The 18,052-nt window shown below is 50.7% G+C and overlaps 8 protein-coding genes across 8 annotated transcripts; 5 read left to right on the plus strand and 3 right to left on the minus strand.

The window, feature by feature from the left end:
* Positions 1–988: 988 nt before the first annotated feature.
* Positions 989–1,850, plus strand: BDV37DRAFT_291342 (glycoside hydrolase family 75 protein; the record flags this gene model as incomplete). Its single annotated transcript, XM_032088913.1, has 3 exons — positions 989–1,084; positions 1,152–1,535; positions 1,593–1,850. 3 exons carry the CDS (start codon positions 989–991, stop codon positions 1,848–1,850), a joined length of 738 nt encoding a protein of 245 aa, XP_031944427.1.
* Positions 1,851–2,447: 597 nt separating this feature from the next.
* Positions 2,448–3,212, plus strand: BDV37DRAFT_280372 (polysaccharide lyase family 7 protein; the record flags this gene model as incomplete). The annotated part of the gene is made up of 1 exon (XM_032086543.1): positions 2,448–3,212. The coding sequence occupies one exon, from the start codon at positions 2,448–2,450 to the stop codon at positions 3,210–3,212; it is 765 nt and encodes a 254-aa protein (XP_031944428.1).
* A 458-nt stretch (positions 3,213–3,670) lies between these two features.
* BDV37DRAFT_291343 (DSD1 family PLP-dependent enzyme) lies at positions 3,671–5,021 on the minus strand (the record flags this gene model as incomplete). The annotated part of the gene is made up of 1 exon (XM_032088914.1): positions 3,671–5,021. Exon 1 carries the CDS (start codon positions 4,772–4,774, stop codon positions 3,671–3,673), a length of 1,104 nt encoding a protein of 367 aa, XP_031944429.1. The 5' UTR covers positions 4,775–5,021.
* A 118-nt stretch (positions 5,022–5,139) lies between these two features.
* On the plus strand, positions 5,140–7,286 carry BDV37DRAFT_291347 (saccharopine dehydrogenase family protein). The gene has a single exon (XM_032088915.1). It carries the CDS (start codon positions 5,853–5,855, stop codon positions 7,218–7,220), a length of 1,368 nt encoding a protein of 455 aa, XP_031944430.1. The 5' UTR covers positions 5,140–5,852; the 3' UTR covers positions 7,221–7,286.
* A 534-nt stretch (positions 7,287–7,820) lies between these two features.
* Positions 7,821–8,789, minus strand: BDV37DRAFT_291349 (ClpP/crotonase-like domain-containing protein; the record flags this gene model as incomplete). The annotated part of the gene is made up of 2 exons (XM_032088916.1): positions 7,821–8,288; positions 8,386–8,789. The coding sequence occupies 2 exons, from the start codon at positions 8,787–8,789 to the stop codon at positions 7,847–7,849; spliced, it is 846 nt and encodes a 281-aa protein (XP_031944431.1). The 3' UTR covers positions 7,821–7,846.
* An 842-nt stretch (positions 8,790–9,631) lies between these two features.
* Positions 9,632–11,578, plus strand: BDV37DRAFT_291351 (uncharacterized protein; the record flags this gene model as incomplete). Its single annotated transcript, XM_032088917.1, has 8 exons — positions 9,632–10,010; positions 10,073–10,165; positions 10,220–10,459; positions 10,512–10,658; positions 10,708–10,819; positions 10,868–10,997; positions 11,049–11,270; positions 11,317–11,578. 8 exons carry the CDS (start codon positions 9,632–9,634, stop codon positions 11,533–11,535), a joined length of 1,542 nt encoding a protein of 513 aa, XP_031944432.1. The 3' UTR covers positions 11,536–11,578.
* Positions 11,579–13,481: 1,903 nt separating this feature from the next.
* On the plus strand, positions 13,482–14,777 carry BDV37DRAFT_269527 (flavin monoamine oxidase family protein; the record flags this gene model as incomplete). The annotated part of the gene is made up of 1 exon (XM_032084376.1): positions 13,482–14,777. One exon carries the CDS (start codon positions 13,482–13,484, stop codon positions 14,775–14,777), a length of 1,296 nt encoding a protein of 431 aa, XP_031944433.1.
* A 304-nt stretch (positions 14,778–15,081) lies between these two features.
* Positions 15,082–17,421, minus strand: BDV37DRAFT_291353 (putative dynamin family GTPase; the record flags this gene model as incomplete). The annotated part of the gene is made up of 5 exons (XM_032088918.1): positions 15,082–16,422; positions 16,474–16,606; positions 16,665–16,936; positions 16,986–17,258; positions 17,314–17,421. The coding sequence occupies 5 exons, from the start codon at positions 17,419–17,421 to the stop codon at positions 15,082–15,084; spliced, it is 2,127 nt and encodes a 708-aa protein (XP_031944434.1).
* Positions 17,422–18,052: the final 631 nt, after the last annotated feature.

The following is an 18,052-nucleotide window of genomic DNA, read 5'->3' on the forward strand; positions in this document are numbered from 1 at the left end:
ATCGGCAAGGCCGATGGCATCGGTAAGCTGCCGAGGGCCGTGAGCAGATCCTAATTAAATCGGGAGTTAACCGAACGATCGGCAGGCACCGAAAACCTGCCTTCTCAACGGCCCCAGCTTTGGTTGGTCAGATACATTTCTTTCTGACAAAGAAGGATGTCGAATCTAACCTAGAAAAGATGATGCTATATCGGGGAATTGCATTACACACAAGGCGACTGATTCTGGGGATGATTCCCTCAGTCACCGTCCAGAATCTGACTGATGTTCAAAATCTACCTTTAAAACACATATAGCAGGCTCTAACACCAGTCCAAGCTGCATAGCTGGAAGGTGAGGGTAGAGTACAAGTCAAGGAATAAGAGTGATCGGATGATACATACTAGTAATCATCTGGGAGGTGACCTGTCCATATTTTATTTTTCCTTCCTCCTCGGAGTAATAACCTCACAACGACCAAGGTAATCGCACTCTAGATCCTGCACCAAGTTGGTGACGTTCTCTGGGGGTTAATCCAAAAGACACTAGCCACCGGGCAGATACGCCGGGTTTGCCGGTAGCTAAAAGCACTTCAGGACCAATTTGGACGCACACTGTCGATCCTGTAGCCACTCATGCAGTCATTGGTCTATACCAAACCGCTTGGCTAACAGGGTAATATATTGCAGCCCGGATACGACGCCGGAAGAACGTCTAGTTCTTCAGGGGGAATCTCACCATTAGCCAGGAAAAGTGGATATTGTCACGGAGAAGGCCAATAGTATGCTTCCAGGGATGCTTATTACAAGAGTAGCAATGGGGTGACCATTGGATATGGGGGCCATATGTGTGTTGATTGTAGAAATAGTTATTCTTGCACAGGTCAAAAAGGGCAATACCCAGGTATAAAAGGGGGTCGACCATCGCGAGCATAAATCGAGGAATCAGGAATCATCCGTCATCCACTGACAAACAGTCATCTCTTGATATCTTATCAACTTCGTCAGAAATGCATTTCGCTGGAGTCGCCGCCATTGCTTTGGCCGCTGGTGCCACTGCGTATGATCTACCAGACAACCTGAAGGAGATCTACGAGAAGCATAAGGTATGACGTTGAAGTCTCTTTACATGTTCTAGCAATGCTCTCTTAGTAACACAGTTGTCCTGTCTAGAGCGGAAAGTGTTCCAACGAGCTGCAAGGTGGCTACGACAATGGCCATTCCCATGATGGAGATACCTTCTCCTACTGTGGCGACATCCCCAACGCGATCTATCTGCATTCGTCGAAGAATGGAGGTCAATATGCCGATATGGATGTTGACTGTGATGGAGCGAATAGACACGCGGGCAAGTGTTCCAATGATCACTCCGGACAGGGTGAAACCCGCTGGAAGGATGAGGTTCAGAAGCTTGGGATTGATGACCTGGATGCAAATATCCATCCGTATGTGGTCTTTGGCAATGAGAACGATGATGGTGACGATCCTAAATTTGATCCACGGGAACATGGAATGGAGCCATTGAGTGTGATGGCAGTTGTATGCAACGGCAAACTGGTATGTGCAGCTTCCTCCGTACGATCTACAAGTATGTGTCTAACCCTTCCTCCCCAGTTCTATGGTATATGGGGCGATACCAATGGCCACACTGCAACCGGAGAAGCGTCTCTTTCAATGGCCGAGCTTTGCTTCCCGGAGGAGGACCCCTCTGGGGACAGTGGCCACGAAGAGAATGATGTTCTTTATATTGGTTTCACTGGCAAAGAGGCGGTGCCTGGAAAGACCGCTGACTGGAAGGCCGACAATACCGAGTCCTTCGAGGAGAGTATCAAGGAGCTCGGAGATAAATTGGTTGCTGGTCTCAAGGCTTGAACTATTGAGGCAGGTGACCCGTGAATTGGTTCTGTAGATCGACAATAGCTGCGTATCTGTATTTCATGTATACATTGTCTGAGAATTTGAAGTGTATTTATTGCATCAGTTATTTCAACAATCTATGGATCAATAGAAACAGAGAGACGAGTGGTGAGATTGAAACCTCTAGTGCTTATTACGGCTCCCACAAAGTATAACCCACCGTCGAATCACGATCGACAAGAAGGAGCAATATAACGAGTAAGGAATCAGCTCCAATTTGCCCAGATGCTTGGAGGATCGGCACTCGGATATTGAAACGGCCCCGATGGGCCAAATATGGCACTTAGTGCTAAGGCCTTGCAGGATTCTGACGGTCTGACCCCCTAGTGCGCGAGGCTTCGGAATGTGACCTCGCGTTACTACGACGGAATAGCAAATGGCCCCAGAATAAGGGGGCCAAGAGAGAAAACTCGGTCCCAGCTCCTTGTCCCAAGCATGCTGATGCGGCAACGTACAATCCTTCTTATAAATCCAACTATTGGCCGCGTGAAGTGCCAACAATACAGTTCTTTCTCCTTGATAACTACATCTCGCTAATCATCATACGTTAAAATGATACCCAAGTCGAGCCTCATAGCTGCTGTCCTTTGCCTCGCCATTGAAGGGGCTGTCGCGCTGGATCCAAAATGTGCACCGGGAGGCAACTTTGATCTGTCGTACTGGAACCTCCAGCTCCCCACTGGTCAAACTGGCCATCCCTCGACCATAGTGCCATCTAAACTGAAAGGCTGCGATGGGTACCAGGAATCCGGTGTTTTCTATACCGATAGCAAGGATGGCGCCCTAGTGATGAAAGTTCCCGGCTCTCCTTCCTCTGCTGATTGCGTGACAACTCCTAATAGCAAACACTGTCGCACAGAGCTCCGCGAGCTCAGCTCTGATGGCGGCGATAAGGCTAGCTGGAGTCCATCTGCATCGAAGAACCGACTCAAGGCCACACTCACCGTACCAACACCGGATGATGGGTCCCACGGCACCGTCATCGGTCAGATCCATATCGATGACACTATCTCAAGCAAACCCGTCTGCGAGCTGTATTACAGCAAATCGGGCGACCTGGTCATGGGAGTTGAAAAGACGCGCGCTGGGGGCAAGAGTATCTTCACCAAGGTGGGAAATGTTCCTGTCGGGGAGAAATTTTCGTACGAGATTCGCTATGAGTCGGACAAGTTGAGTGTCGGCATCAACAGGGAGGCACCGCAGACATTGGATACGTACTCCTTGGACTCACCGAAGTCGTACTTCAAGGCTGGGAACTATAACCAGGGAGACTCGGCTTCCGAGGTGCACTTTTACGAACTCAATGTTCAGCATTAAGGACTGCGCGCATGGATGAAGGGGGGCTAAGGAGGGGAGACCATATAGCTTTTCATTCTTTCTGTCTTTGTGAGATTGGTTGCTGTCGTGGGAAAGACAGACTGATATCTGAAAAACTCTCCTATGGCGCTGTAAGGGGAATCGACTTGGCTTGTCCTGATACCGTCTACATTGGCAGAAGACCTACAGACATGGCAACTCAATGATATGAGCGCTAAACACCAACCACGATGCCATCGAAGGGTTATGCTGCAATAGTAAGAGGTCTAACGTGTATATTATGCTCTTTCTGTAGTAACGCTGTACTCTATCATTGTACCGGAATACTCTGCGCGGAAACCAGAGCCTAAAGGAGGCTGGCTTCACCTAATACTTGTATTCAGATGAAATGTAACGAACATGTGAAGTGAATATGTAGCTGTATCATGAACTGTAGCTTGTACCTCGACGATTGCTATTTATTGAACCTTTCCCCGCGAGTCTACGCGCCAGATTTCCTCAACAACCCCGTTCCGATGAGCATAATAGAAGTCATGCAGGTTAATAGTAGGATCGATATGGCTCGGAATCATTTCAACCCTGTCGCCCACGGCCAAATCTGGGGTTCCTTCCTCCCAGCTCAGTGAGCCGTGTTCATCGCCCAGGTTCTGGTGCGTGTACCTCGGGTCTTTACACTCTGCCAGCCCACTATCTGTCGTCAAGGACTTTAGGCCAGTATCGATTGTCACTATCCTCTCTCCTTGTTTGCTGATGACCGTAGAGAGTAACGTGAGGCTATTCGAATAAAATGTCCCGACCGCATTCCGGTAGTCGGTGTCCATGAAAATGAAGGATCCAGGCTGCAGTTCGGTCACACCGGGCACTGTAGCGCAGAACTCAGCAGTTCCAGTCCCCCCTGTCGTAACTACTTCAATGTTGAAGCCCTCATTGCGGAGCAGCGTCGCTGTATCTGTGAGGACTTTCATTGACTCGAGGCATTGTTGCTTACGGTCCTCCCAGCTGTGGAGGTGCTGTAAATGACCCTCATATCCCTGGACACCGATCAAGCGCAGGTGGCGGAGAGAGCTGATATGCCTTGCCAACGTGAGCGCTGCCTGTGCATTGGCAACACCGGTGCGATGCAGACCTACGTCGAGATCCACCAAAACAGAGATAGGTTCTGCGATGCCCGCCTGCGCCAGTGCATTGTTAATTGCCGTTGCGCCAACTTCACTGTCCACCACAATCCTAATGTTTTTGTGCTTCTTGAACAGTTCCACCAGTCTTTTGACCTTGGGCTCGCCAATAATCTCGCAGGTGATAAGGATGTCGTCGAACCCCGCGGCGGTGATGGCCTCAGCTTCGGACACTTTGGCCACACAGCAGCCTTTGGCCCCTGCAGCAGCAAGCTTCTGTGCGAGGATCGCGCTCTTGGTAGTCTTCAGGTGAGGGCGAATGTTGAGCCCAGTGGGTAGGAGGCTGTCAAAGAGTTTCTTAATGTTGGCTTCCATGAGATCCAGATCCACAATCATGGATGGGGTGTCAAGGCTGTCGAGCCTGTCGCCGATCTTGGGGGAATACATGACGCAGTTTCAGACGATACGAAATTCTATGAAGAAAGATCGGGGGTAGAGAGGAATCCTGAACAGTCAACGTAGGCTGTAAACATGCAAATGCAGGGTATCATGGCCAGTAAATACTTCGAATTGGCCCTGACAACCTACCCCGCCTTGCGTCCCACAGAACGCTTCTGCCAAGGCCAACTAAGGCTGTGGGTCATTGGGCAGGCGTGCATGACTGGGTGCATCTGGTGCTAGTCGCGTCCAGTGGGTCGCGGGGAGCTGGTGAAGAGGAGGCAGTTTGTATAAGACGGCTGGAAGTTGACCGAAAACGGTAGACAGTTGATGCTGCTTGCGGCCATCCATTTGCCAACCCGTGACCCTTCCGCCACGCACTGGCCTACTTACATCCACGCACTCGATGGTGAACAAACCCTTAGCCATCGACATCGCCTTTGCATCTAAAGGACAAATACCCAGCACGTCGCACTTTAAGGGGTTTCTCTTGGTATTCCACATCCTCCAAATCCGAACACTCAACTCAGAATAAGCCGAACCGGCCGCAATAGACAAACATGGACTTGAGAATAGGACGCCATTCGTTGAGCGTAGAACCGTCCGTTGACGTTGCAAGACATACTCTGCTATAAGACTCGCATCCGCGCATGTCTGCAGGGACTGGCGGCGCTTTAGAGGGCTCTTCCTTCAATTCCGCACACATATCTGACCTATGGCAAACTCCATTCGTAACCGACTATGTGAGATTCGGTGCCGTCGGACCCGCGGAACAGACAGACTAGATTGTGGAGAACCCCCACGCAGGGTCAGTGCGCTCGCAGGTCTGATCCAGTATACACGCGCTGTGGAATTCTCTATAGCCTGTGTAGAATGGAGTATCTGACATCAGGTTTCTTTCCTCGGACAGTCCATGTGTCAACTGCATCGCAGCTGGGAGCCGCGGATTAAGACCGCCATGCCAAAGAACATAAAAGCCGCCCTTGAGCGCAAAGAAGTCCCTTGGATTTGTATATCACCTTGAACAGGATTACTACAAACTCTATAATCCATTGTCGCCTTTTGCCAACAAGAACGACGCTTCACCATGACGAGCTCCACTACCAGCGCTGACCGGGTTGTCTTTATTGGGGCCGCTGGCGAGATGTGTCGCGTGGCCATTGAACGGTTTGCTACCGCAAGCAATGCCTTGCTGATTCTAGCGGACATCAACACGGACGCCCTGGAACCGCTTCTCGCGAAGCTGCCAGCTGGCCGTGCGACAACCAAAAAGCTAGACCTTTTCGATGAAGCTAGCTTGCACGACACGATTACCGGGGCGGCTCTCGTTGTCCTTGGCGCCGGACCCTACGCGCGAACCTCGGGGCCCGTCCTGGCCGCCTGTCTGAAGGCGAAGGTGCCTTACCTTGACTTTGACGACGACGTGGAGAGTACTACGGCAGCTCTCGCCCTACACGAAAAAGCTCGGGACGCTGGCGTGCCATGTTATATTGGCTGTGGTGCCTCACCAGGTATGAGCAATGTACTGGCGGTTGACGCCGTCGGCGATCTTGACACGGTTGATACGATCGATCTCTGTTGGCTCGTGGGTGATGAGCGTCCCGGTATTGGCAAGGCGGTCCTGGAACATCTCATGCATATTGCTGCTGGGCCTTGCTTGACATGGGTAAATGGAAAGCCATCGCTCAATGAATCCTGGGTCGAGACAGGATATGCACCCATGGTAGGACAGTGTGGTGAAACACTCTTACACGAGACTGCACATCCGGAGCCAGTCACCCTACCACGACTATTTCCAAACACGTCGCGTATTCGATGCCTAGGCGGGCTAGATCCTGCACCCTTCAACGGCATCGCCCGTGGACTGGGTACAGCTGTACGTCGGCAAGCATTGTCTATGGACGAGGCCGTTAACTTCCTACTCGGCCTGGTCAATAACGCTCCATCGTACAGTGGGTGGACCGATGCGCTGGGCGGCTTGACCGGACACTTCCGCGGCGGTGATATTACTATCAAGGAACTGTGGCATTTGGTGGCGCAAGGGGCCCAGGCTCTAGGCCCTTGGCGCTATGCACTTATGGGCATGATTGACCAAATTCGAAGCGGTGAATGCACAGTCGGAGAGATTCTGTCTTTCATCGCCTCTTCTGTGCGCGGCCAGCCAGCACCATATCGTGGCAGTCTACTCGTGCGAGCGATCGGTTCCCGCCAGGGTCACCCTGCCGTGGTGATCAAACGAACAGCGAAATGTGGCGAAGGCTCCTATCTTATGAAGGACATGGCGTCAATCACCGGAACGGCATGTGCCGCGTTCATGGTAATGGCGCTGGAACCAGGGCAGAAGCGGACTGGTGTGTTTGCTCCCGAGGATTGGGCGAAGCCCCAGGCCTTCTATCAGGCACTGGAGCAAGTGGGCACTCCCCGTGAAGAGATTGTGGAATGTCTCACTTCATGATGGAGTGATCAACAAAGGGAGGGAAGTCGAACGGTTTGGACGCCGGTGATGCCAGCTAGACTGGCTGGACGTATCCTATTCTCTATCTTTCTGTCTCGCGCAGTGTTATTCGTTCTTGTCATTAACCGTCGGATATATCACATTTTGGCATGTTATCGGAAACATCACTGTCAATATCTTTTATCATTACTGTTCGTGTTGTTAGTAGATATGGTTATGCAGTTCTATCTGTATAGACTCGCTTCGCCGCATTGTCCCCTGGGTTCTCGAAGATCCACGACTAGATTAACAGTAACTAGGCAAAGCAGCTTCTAGGGTTTCGGTTCAGCGTCAGAAACTGTATCCAACCCGCGGGCTCAGATGGTAAGCCTATACCCATAGCTGTAAACTCACATAATTATATTAACCTATGCCCCCCCCAAAGAACCTAGTTTAGTGCGTAATATATAAAGTTCTACAGTGGACCCATAGCCAGTAAAACAATATACACATGCAACAAGGGATGTTATCCGTCGGTGGCTAGCAGGAAGTCACCACAGAAGAATAACCCCCGACCGAAACTAGTAGATATCGCTCATTCTGGTTGCTGCAGATTCTTTCCTAGTGCAGGCGGAAAATTGACGAGATCAAATTTTTGATTCTCGCCATTGTGGCTGAACCTTCTTTGCAAAAGCTTCCACGCCAATCTTGAAGTTCTCCCCTCGGACCACCCGGTCCACATACGCCTCCCTAGTTCGTGAGGCTGCGTGTTGGACACTGGATGTCTCCCAAGCCTCCCTCAAGCCCTGTCGCGTGACCAAGATGGCGTCGGGTGAGAACGCAGTGATCCGCTTCGCGATCGCCAAAGTCTCCTCCAACAGAGACTCGGGTGTCTTGGAGATTCGGTTGATCAGTCGAAGGGACAGGGCCTCCTGTGCCGGGAGACGGCGACAGGTCAACGCCAGCTCGCTGGCAATTTGCATACCACACACTCGTGCGAGGCGCGGCAGACCTCCGGCCGCTGCAAATAACCCGACGCCTGCTTCTGGAAGCCCGAACTCGGCTGTAGGTGATGCAACGACGATGTCGCTACACGTGAGAGTATATTAGTATTGGATGGGCAGCTTGGTATAGACAAAGAGAGAAACTGATAGATTAGGTAAAGGGAATCAAGGCCCAGACTTACCAGTTGAGACAAATTTCAAATCCTCCACCAAGGGCAAAGCCATTCACGGCGGCCAACACGGGCTTTACGCCTTTCCTCTGGCTCAGCCCAGCAAACCCCGTGGGTGGGTGTGTCAACAACGCTTTCTGAGCCAGGGATAGCTGTCCAGACGTTTTGGAACTCTGTTCCTGCAAGTCTTGACCCGCGCAAAAGGCCTTCTTTCCTGCACCGGTAATCACGGCAACCAGGAGAGATGGCTCATGATCGAACCAGGTCAAGAGCTCATGGGCTTCCCAGTGAGCATCTGAGGGGAGAGAGTTGCGCTGCTTTTCGCGGTTGATAGTCACCAGGAGGGTCTGGGGTTGAGGAAAGGATACAATATAGTGCTTTGTGGAGGGGGGTTGGGTCTTGAACGGTACAGCCATGATGATTTTTCCTTCAAACTCTGAGCACAAAGATTACAAACGAAACTTATGACGTGGAGTATTATACACGAGATGGCCCCAAATGTTCCCCACACTGGCGCAAAATTGGGTGAATTATGACAGACGCAATTTGACCGACGAGATACCCGCGGCCCTCGGTCTTTGCTGTACCAAGTTAACCATCCTCTGTGAGGGGCTCAGGGTGAAACAATGATATTGACGAACAATGGTGGCATTGAATCAATAGAATTGGTGACAGATAGATACGGCTAACAATGAACAAATTCCCATCCCGTTAAAAGCAACGCTCGGCTGTTTCAATCTTGCGGTGGCAACTTCCCACTGGCTATAGGATACAAGTTGCAGTAAAAGCTATCTGTGATGTAGGCTTCCAGCAGAAGCACCGACCTATCTAGATCATGATTCGGCATTGAACCCTCAATCGTTTAGATTCATATGTAAATATCATAATTTATAATTTCCCAACATCTGCCGTTCGGTCAGCAATTGAACAAAAGGTACAGAAAGTTGTTTTGCCCAAGCCACATTGACATGATACATTGTCCGCCGGTATTTCTGCAACAATCTAAGAACCAGGTAGACTGTCTAAGTAGTAAGCATACTGGGATGTACAAAATTATGCATTGGGGTTTGGATCCAATTCTCTCCTCTATTATAGACCGAGGTGATTCGGATACTTGTTCGGCCCAGGCTCGGGAAGGTCCAGAGGCAATGGCAGCGGTAGCAGACCATATTACGATTAAGTTGATCCCGAGAGTTCAGTATCGACTGACCTTCTTTCTCCATTGTTTACTGAGAGGACTATATGAGCCAACCTGACCATGTCACACGCCGCCACTTTGACACCTGTTGTGATCGGAGTAGGAGATATCAAGAATACCTCTGTGAAACCCGAGTATGCATACGAACCAATCGAGCTTATGATTCAGGCAATTACAGCCGCGGCAAATGACAGCTCCGTACCGAGAGGCAAGATTATTCCCGCCGTTGATAGTATTGACGTTGTTGCGAACTGGACTTGGCCATATCCGAACGCTGCTCAATTGTTGGCGGAGAAGCTCGGCGTGAAACCAGTGCATCAATATGAAAGTGGTCATGGGGGCAACGCGCCCGCGAAATTGTTTGATGAAGCTGCTCGACGAGTGTCTAAAGGCGAATGTCGGCTTGCTGTTGTGACTGGTGGTGAAGCTCTTGCATCATGTTCGTTCGCCCCTTCGCACCGATGAGGTATTGGGGAAGATATTAAAGGAGACAAATAATAGTGGCTGCATCCATGGCGGAAGAGAATTCTCCCCCCAGTAATTGGACTGAAGTGAAAGACCATTCGTCTATCTGGGAACGGTCGAAACGTGATGGTCCGTTTCACTTGGATACAGGTTTGGGGAGATAATTTGCTAAGGCTGTATCAGATCTCGGAACATTGCATTCGATCGGACTTCCGATTCAGGTCTACCCTCTGTACGAAGCTGGACTTCGAGCCCATCGCAAACAGACTTACGACGATAATCATCAAGAGTCGGCACAGCTGTATGCCAACTTTGCTGAAATTGCAGCGACCAATCCTGTCGCGTGGAACTATGGCAGGGCCCCTGCGACAATCGATTCCATTGCTACTATCACGAAGAAAAACCGAATGATATGTTCACCATGTAGGTTTCAACTGCAGATACGTCATGACTGACATACATTGACCGTTCCCAGACCCCCTGTTGATGAATGCCTTCAACAATGTTAACATGGCAGCCGCGTGTATTGTTACTTCCGTGGACTTTGCTCGCCAATTAGGAGTGCCTGAATCTCGCTGGATCTACCCCCTTGGAGGCGCCGGCACAAGCGACGCGAGCAGTTGTAAGTGCAGCATCTTCTTGTCAGGGGGCAACTCACAAACGATATGCAGTCTGGGAAAGGCACAACTTTCACTCGAGTCCTAGCATCGCAAACTCGCTGGACGAAGCGCTCCGAGTGTCCGGTTTGACCAAGGAGGACATTGACATTTACGACTTTTACTCGTACGTTCCTCTCCTTCGACTGATTTCCGACTCTGCTAACTTATGAAGCTGCTTTCCTATCGTCCCTAAATTAGCTTGCCGGCACCTCGACCTCCCCATCACCAGAAAGGATCGCCCTTTGACGGTGCTTGGTGGGCTGACCTCCTTCGGCGGTGCCGGTAACAACTATTCTCTCCATGTATGACTCTCCTTTGGACCACATGATGTGATTCTAACCGCGGTACCAAAGGCCATCACGCAAGTCGTTCGTGAGCTACGTGCTCGCCGTGGACAGCATGGACTTGTTCTCGCCAATGGCGGTGTCCTGTCCTACCACCACGTCGTGTGTCTCTCCGTTCGGCCGCGAGCCGATCGATCCTTATATCCATGCGAGAACCCTTTGCCGGAGTTCTCGCCTGACATTTCTTCGCCGCCAATTGCCGCTAAGGCAAATGGCCGTGCAGTCATCGAGGCATGTCCATCTAAATTACTAGATCGGCTGAAGCTAACTGGTGCAGACGTACACGGTGGACTTCCAGCGTAACGGCTCTCCTGGTCAGGGATACGTGGTGGGCCGTTTGGAGAGCGGGCAGCGCTTCATCGCCAATGCTGCCAATGCTGCGACCCTGAAACAACTGTCTAGTACCGCGGTTGAACAAATTGGCCGTACTGGGTGGGTCCTGAATGACGCAGAATCATCGCGGAACCTATTCTCATTCGAGGGCCCTCATATTTAAGGTTCTATAGTCGGCACAATGTTGGAGAGGAAACGGGTTGAGACCCAGCGCGGCCCTTGGTCCCGGGCTATACTAGTAACTGTGCACGGCTGCAGCAACTATGGAAGCGATTTTTTACATAACAACTTCCCTATAATGACATATTACCCAATGACTTAGGACTCCATGGAATGCTTCCCAGCGGGGCGAATTTTAATGCAGCCCCGCAACGCTCTTATGCATCAACCTAGGTGCATTGGTTTCCTGCATCTCAATTCCATTTGGGGTTCCAGCACCTCGGCCAGGAGACAGTGGCCACTTGGTCCGAGTGCGTCAGGTCAGGAAAGCACATCCATTTCTAATGTGCATCGCCACAGAACGGTTGTATCAGTTTTCCTGGCTCCTGACTGCCCACCATGAACGAAGTTGTGTCACCAGTAAACCATCGTCATGTCCTCCCCACCGACCACAGACCAAGCCGAAACTGGTACTGTTCATCAGAAACGCCCAATCAAGCGGGCAACCTCTGCATGCTTCAATTGCCGACGGCGTAAGGTGCGATGCAATCTCAACTGCGGACGCCCGTGCACCAATTGTCGTTTAGACGGTTGGAAATCCATTGTTCCTGATCGCAAGAGGCAGGGCCGTCGGAACCTGGTTGCTCCAATTCGACGGCGAAATGACAGGGAACAGACCGGTAGACCTTCGGTCCTGGGAAAACATTCCACCTAAGCAGGCAAGGGACTTTGATGGAATCGGCTGAGGCACTCGAAAGAATCATCGAATTGATATCCCCAGGCCAGGGAGAACTGGATGGTAACTTTACGATCGACATATTAACGAGATGGAAGATGGAAATGACAAGGCCAATCTTCCCGACTGGCAGAAGTCGGTACTGCTCGGTCAGATTGGAGACTGGATCAATGGACAGGTTGCAGGGTATAAAGAATTCTGGGCGGCGAGTATCATTTGCAGGCACTGCCCAAGACCCCGACAGGCAGGATTCAGAGCCGGCTTGCGCTGGCCAAGATACGAGAACGTAGAATGCCTAGGCTGTGAGGATTGATTCGCGCCGGAGGCATTTATTATTTTTCAGTCTTTTAGTCTCTTTCAATCTACTATGTACCTATCCCAGTCGCCCCCCTCCTGACTACGCCGCCATGCATGCTCCCGTTGCCCCAGTTGTGCCTCTGGAACAACCATGGCGATATCGATTCTCAATCTAGTTGGAAAAGTCTCCTGGAACCTATGCGCCGGCTCCCGCGGATTCCGAGCGGCTGCCGATCATCAGTGACCAGATCGGCGTCTCTTAACGCAATAGGGAAGCCACACCATATCGCCCAATAGGCAATACTAGGCAAAATAGAGTGCAAGCCAAGTACGATAACCTTTCACCGATAGCGTGGGTGTATCCGTCACCGTATGATGTTCTCTCACCCTCTCGTTTGGGTGCAGTAAAGCAAGAAAGGGTCTGTCTGATAGTGAGGAAGAATCCGAGATCGATATTAAGCCTGTAATGGTACATCGACAAATCAGGTCGCAAGGTGCTGATCTAGGAGAAACTTGCTCGGAGGCGAATATAGTAACATCGACATCGGGACATGCGCAGTGGAGCCCCAGAGCATCTCTGACCATGAATCCTTCCAAGGTTCTTTGCTATGATCGTGCGAGGAATCTTCGAAGCCGCGGATCCGCGGATCCGAGCTACCTTGCTGCTCCTGATAATACGCTACATAGAGCGTAGATCTAACGGTGGGGCCCTCTCTCCTCATGGTCCCAAAATATCAGGTAATCCCTGGCGGCGATCATGTCGCTCCCTGTACAGCCGGTCAGTTGAAGCTGTACATATTAGCACTCGCCATTGCTATATAAGCCTATATGCAGCCCCAGTACCGAGCTAACCATCCTCTACAACTTGACATTTATCACAGTACAAAAGCATCGAGATCCTCCATAACAGCGAAAACATGAAGGAGCTTTTTGATGTTGCGGTAATAGGTGCTGGGATGGCGGGCATACTCGCCGCCCGAGATCTCAGCCAAAAGGGTCATTCTGTTGTCCTTCTCGAGGGTCGAGATCGAGTCGGCGGACGAACATTTACGACCGAGGCCTTTGGGACCGAACTCGAACTGGGAGGTACCTATGTGCACTGGACCCATCCAACCATTTGGCATGAGCTACAACGACATGGCATCCCCATAATTCCCCCGTTGGATTCACAAAAGACCTACTGGCTAGCCGATGACGATGTCCACTCAGGCACAATGAACGACTACTACGAAGCCGTCAATCCTCTCATGTCACAGTTTGTGCATGATGCTCGTTCCCAATTTCCGATGCCGTTCAACGTCAGTGCTTCAGCGAGTGACGTCGACCAGCAGTCCCTCGAAGACCGCATCATCTCCTTGAACCTCTCGGTCTATGAACGCGATGTTCTGGAAGGAGCTATGTCGGGCTTGGTTCACTCATATAAAGAGCAGGGTGTCGCCCAGCTGCTTCAAGGTGTCTCTGGCACCTTCGGAGACTACAATGGCTTCTTCGAAACTGCTAGCTTTTGGCACATAGAGGGCGGTACCAAGCGCCTGGCAAAGGCCATCATGTCCGAATCGACTGCCACGATACGCCTCGAAACGCCTATTCAATCAATTTCAGACAACGGCTCTTTGGTGACAGTCACCACACGTGCTGGTGAGATTATCCATTCGCGTTTTGTCATCAGCGCAATGCCTATAAACACTCTTGGCGATATAACCATCGAACCCGAGCTTCCTGCACCGGTGCAAAGCTTGATCGATAGCAAGAATCCGGTAATGGCCAGCAAGATATACGTTCGTGTTAAGGGTACTATTGAACCCTTCAATGCTTTTGCTCCGGCTGGTAAAAGCCCTATCAATGCAGCTAGGGTCGAGTCACGGTATGAAGGAGACACGCTAATCATGTGCATTTGCTCTGATGCCGCAGCAATCCAAGCAAATGACCATGCGGCAGTGCAAGATGCTTTGCGAAAGTTCGTTCCTGATATTGAGGTTGTCGATACTGCTAGTCATGACTGGGGTACTGACGAGTTTTCTCAGGGTGGCTGGGGATGGTACCGGCCTGGGAAGCTGACAGGGGCCGCTCCACTGATGCGACAGCCTCATGGTCGCATCTTCTTCGCAGGGAGTGACATTGCTTCGCTCGGGGCTGGCTTTATTGAGGGTGCTATGCAGACGGGTGTAGTGGCCGCTCGCGAGGTTGCCAGTGCATTGGCAGTTGGAGAATAAGCACGAGGTTTTCATTATTGGGAGATACTTGTACTGGGTTGGCATCGATCGACATCCCCATTCTATCCGAGCGTTTATTTAGGTTGTCGTTGCTCATCCCTGACCGGATCGTTCCTTCAAGACCCCCTACGTGGCCTTCTCAAAGCCATTCAATTCCAAAGTAACATCCAGCATCGAGCAACGAGAATACCAAATACACCGTCATTGAATCGAAATAATGAAAGATATACATGTCCCTACATACATAATACCCTAGTTAAGAACCGATGACTCGATAGAGTAGCACGGATTGACCCTGCTCAAATTAGAGAACCCTCACTCTCTCCCATCGCTCAAGTGCTTTCTGATAGCGAGATTGCGTCCTCTCTAGTCTTGCGCGCATACGAGTATCGGCTTCATCTTCGCCGGCAACGGTGTTCAGCTCAGTATCATCAAGCTGAGCAAACCTATCGGCGGAGACAACACGCATTGGACATTTCGGTCCCAGAACATGTCTCTCCATAACCTGCATCGCGACATTGTCGATAAAACGCCATAGGGCAATGTTGTAGTATCCATCTAGTCTCGCTCGGGCGGACAGAATTTGGTTCAAGGAGGTAGGTATAAAGTATGGTTCTTCATCTTCTTCTTTCGAAGCTCCATTGGCCTTACCACTCGCTGCTTTCTTCGATGAATGCCCCAGCAAGATCTCATCTGTCATGCTCGTAAACGACAGTAGATGTGGATTGCGAGTAATCAAAGGACGGGCCTGGTTATCCTCAACCAATTCCCGAAGTGCCATGTCTGCGTCTCGATTCCATTCTTCAAGGGTTTTCCCAACAATACGACTTACTTCCAGACGCACTTTGCTATTCGGTATTGCGATCTTTAATAGGATGTTGTAACAGTCCGAGACCATGATCTTGATATCCTCAACGAACTCACGGGCGATACTTTCCCAGTGCGCTGAGAGCTTCCGGAAAAGGGTTTCTTCTACATCTGGATGAACGCTTCCAGGAAGGCTTCTTCCTTCGCATATCTTGGCTTCCTGAGCAATTGCTGCGTAGAGCCCTTGCCCATTGACCACATGCTCCTCCCATACCCTGGGATCGGAGCTTTGAGATCTGAGCCACTCCAGGTCTGTTTTGTAATCTGTAATTGCGATCGCAATATTGTCGCTCTTGCACATATCGTCACGAAATTGGTCCAGACGAAGTCGGATTTTGTAACGAAGCATAGCCTTTGCATCTGTGGAAGGTATGTCTTGGTGCTGCCCTCTTAAGGTTCCTTCAGCCATCTTCTGCATCTCATTGCAGAACTGGAGGACATAATAGCGTTGAGCTCGCGCAGTAGTTCTCGACTCTCCCATTCTTTTCAGATTTGCTTCACACTCACGGAGGTGCTGAGTGATTTCAGTGATAATGTGGGGGATCTCTTTCTGGATTTGAGTCCGTCGTTCCTTGTCGATGTAGCCCATCAACGATCGGATTCCAAGCCTATCTTTCGATAGACCTTCCCAGGCTGGCTTAGCAAATTCCTTGAGTTCCATGTCGTCTCGATCTGCGTCAGACGAATCCCGCTCAGTAGGCAGTCTGTTGCGCAACCCGAACCAACCATGGTCCAAGTGTGGAACAGTGGCCAGGTCGTTTTGGAGAAGTTTGATCATCTAGTTAGCTCGTCAGTATTTGGATGATGTAAGAGCCTCGGAAGACCATACCCAATGGTCTGATCCTTCCTGCTTCCGATCGCATTTGGTGAGAACCCCGATGCATCGGGTCTGCAGACTCGGTATCTCTTCTATCAACTCAAAAGTCTTATGTCGCTCCACGTCCACGTTGTCGACCACAACCCTAACCACCGTTAGCCTTGGTCATCAGGGTCAGGTCAGATGGAGTGCATAGCACTCACAAAATGATATTTCGTTCGTTATTCAAATAAGTACGAGCCAACTCCTCCGCCACTGCCGCGTTATTCCGGACATGCGATTCTTCATTTAATCCAGTACCAGCGTCATTCGATACGTCTCTAGCCTTACTCGACTTCTTTCCACGTATTAAGCCGGGCAGGTCCACGATTGTCCAGTGCATTTCGTCAGGGCCGGAGCGCTCAATTCGGAGGGTCGCATCGCTCAGCGTCAATGGTTCGGTGGGCTTTCTGTCACCGAAGATGCATTCCGTTGCCTATCTGTGTTAGCAATGACAAAGGCCAGCGAAAGCCACATGCACCGACTTTTTCTATAATCTCCTCCATGACCTCCGAGGTCAGTTCCTTCTTCTCGATGGCGAAATTCTGTACCCGAGCGAGAAGCTCATCATCTTCCTCAGACAATGGGCCCGGGACCACTGTAGCCTTCACAGGAAGTTCCTTAGCCGCAGATGTCTGTCTAAATGAAATCTGAATAGGGAAGCGAGTGCACATATTGTCCTTGACTGGGAAGGACACTTCGGTGATAGCCTGAAGGACAGAGCTCTTGCCGGTGTTCTGGTCCCCGACGACAACGAGCTAATGACGACCGCAGACATCAGCATATGCTCCGGCCAGTCTCCAATCAACTTACCTCCGGTAGCTTAATCGTGTTACTGAGTCCAAGCGCCTGAAGCTCATCTATGAATGCGAGCTGCTCAGAGCTCTCCACTCCAATGAAATGGCGTACTCGCTTTCCCATTTTGGCTCGTATGGTGCTACAGACACGGTGGTGAAAATAAATTTACAGTACTCAGAGATACTGTCCAAGATGCAAGAACGGGGTTAAAGGGGTTCTCATCTTTGAGGACTCCCAAAGCGCCGACCACCGCTAAACATCGCTTACGGGTACCTCGGGCCTGCGGCGCAGCTGCATGCATTAGGGCATGCGCTAACGGGTACGTTATGGAGACCAACCACGAACCCCAGTCCATGCAAAGTACTCCTATTTGTTGAACTCGTGCTGATACACTGGTAGCGAGATAGTACGAGCAGGACGACTAGGATATCTGGAAGGGATTTGCGCTCAGGTGATTCACTTGACACAGGGGTTCAGATCCATAGCTCAGATGAAGTTACGCTCGTCAAATCGCTGTACTTGTATCGTAAGTCGACCGGATATCAATACCACCTTATATGCACCGGGCTCAATCGGGAAACGTTGTTGAGGTTGATATGGTACGTTCAATATCTAGCAGCGCGGGAGCTTCCGGTTTCTGTCCCAGGCTTGTCGAGGTTCACCTCGGGATGTGATATCATCCAGGAAGGTATGACGATCGAGATATACGCTCTTAATCGGGCCCACTCAAATGACAACCCCGCGAAGATACGTA

This window comes from Aspergillus pseudonomiae, assembly GCF_009193645.1.
Source record: "Aspergillus pseudonomiae strain CBS 119388 unplaced genomic scaffold BDV37scaffold_13, whole genome shotgun sequence".
Lineage (NCBI taxonomy): Eukaryota > Fungi > Ascomycota > Eurotiomycetes > Eurotiales > Aspergillaceae > Aspergillus > Aspergillus pseudonomiae.

Coding starts and splice junctions, on each gene's coding strand:
- BDV37DRAFT_291347 (XM_032088915.1), top strand. CDS start 5,853: ATGACGAGCTCCACTACCAGCGCTGACCGGGTTGTCTTTATTGGGGCC.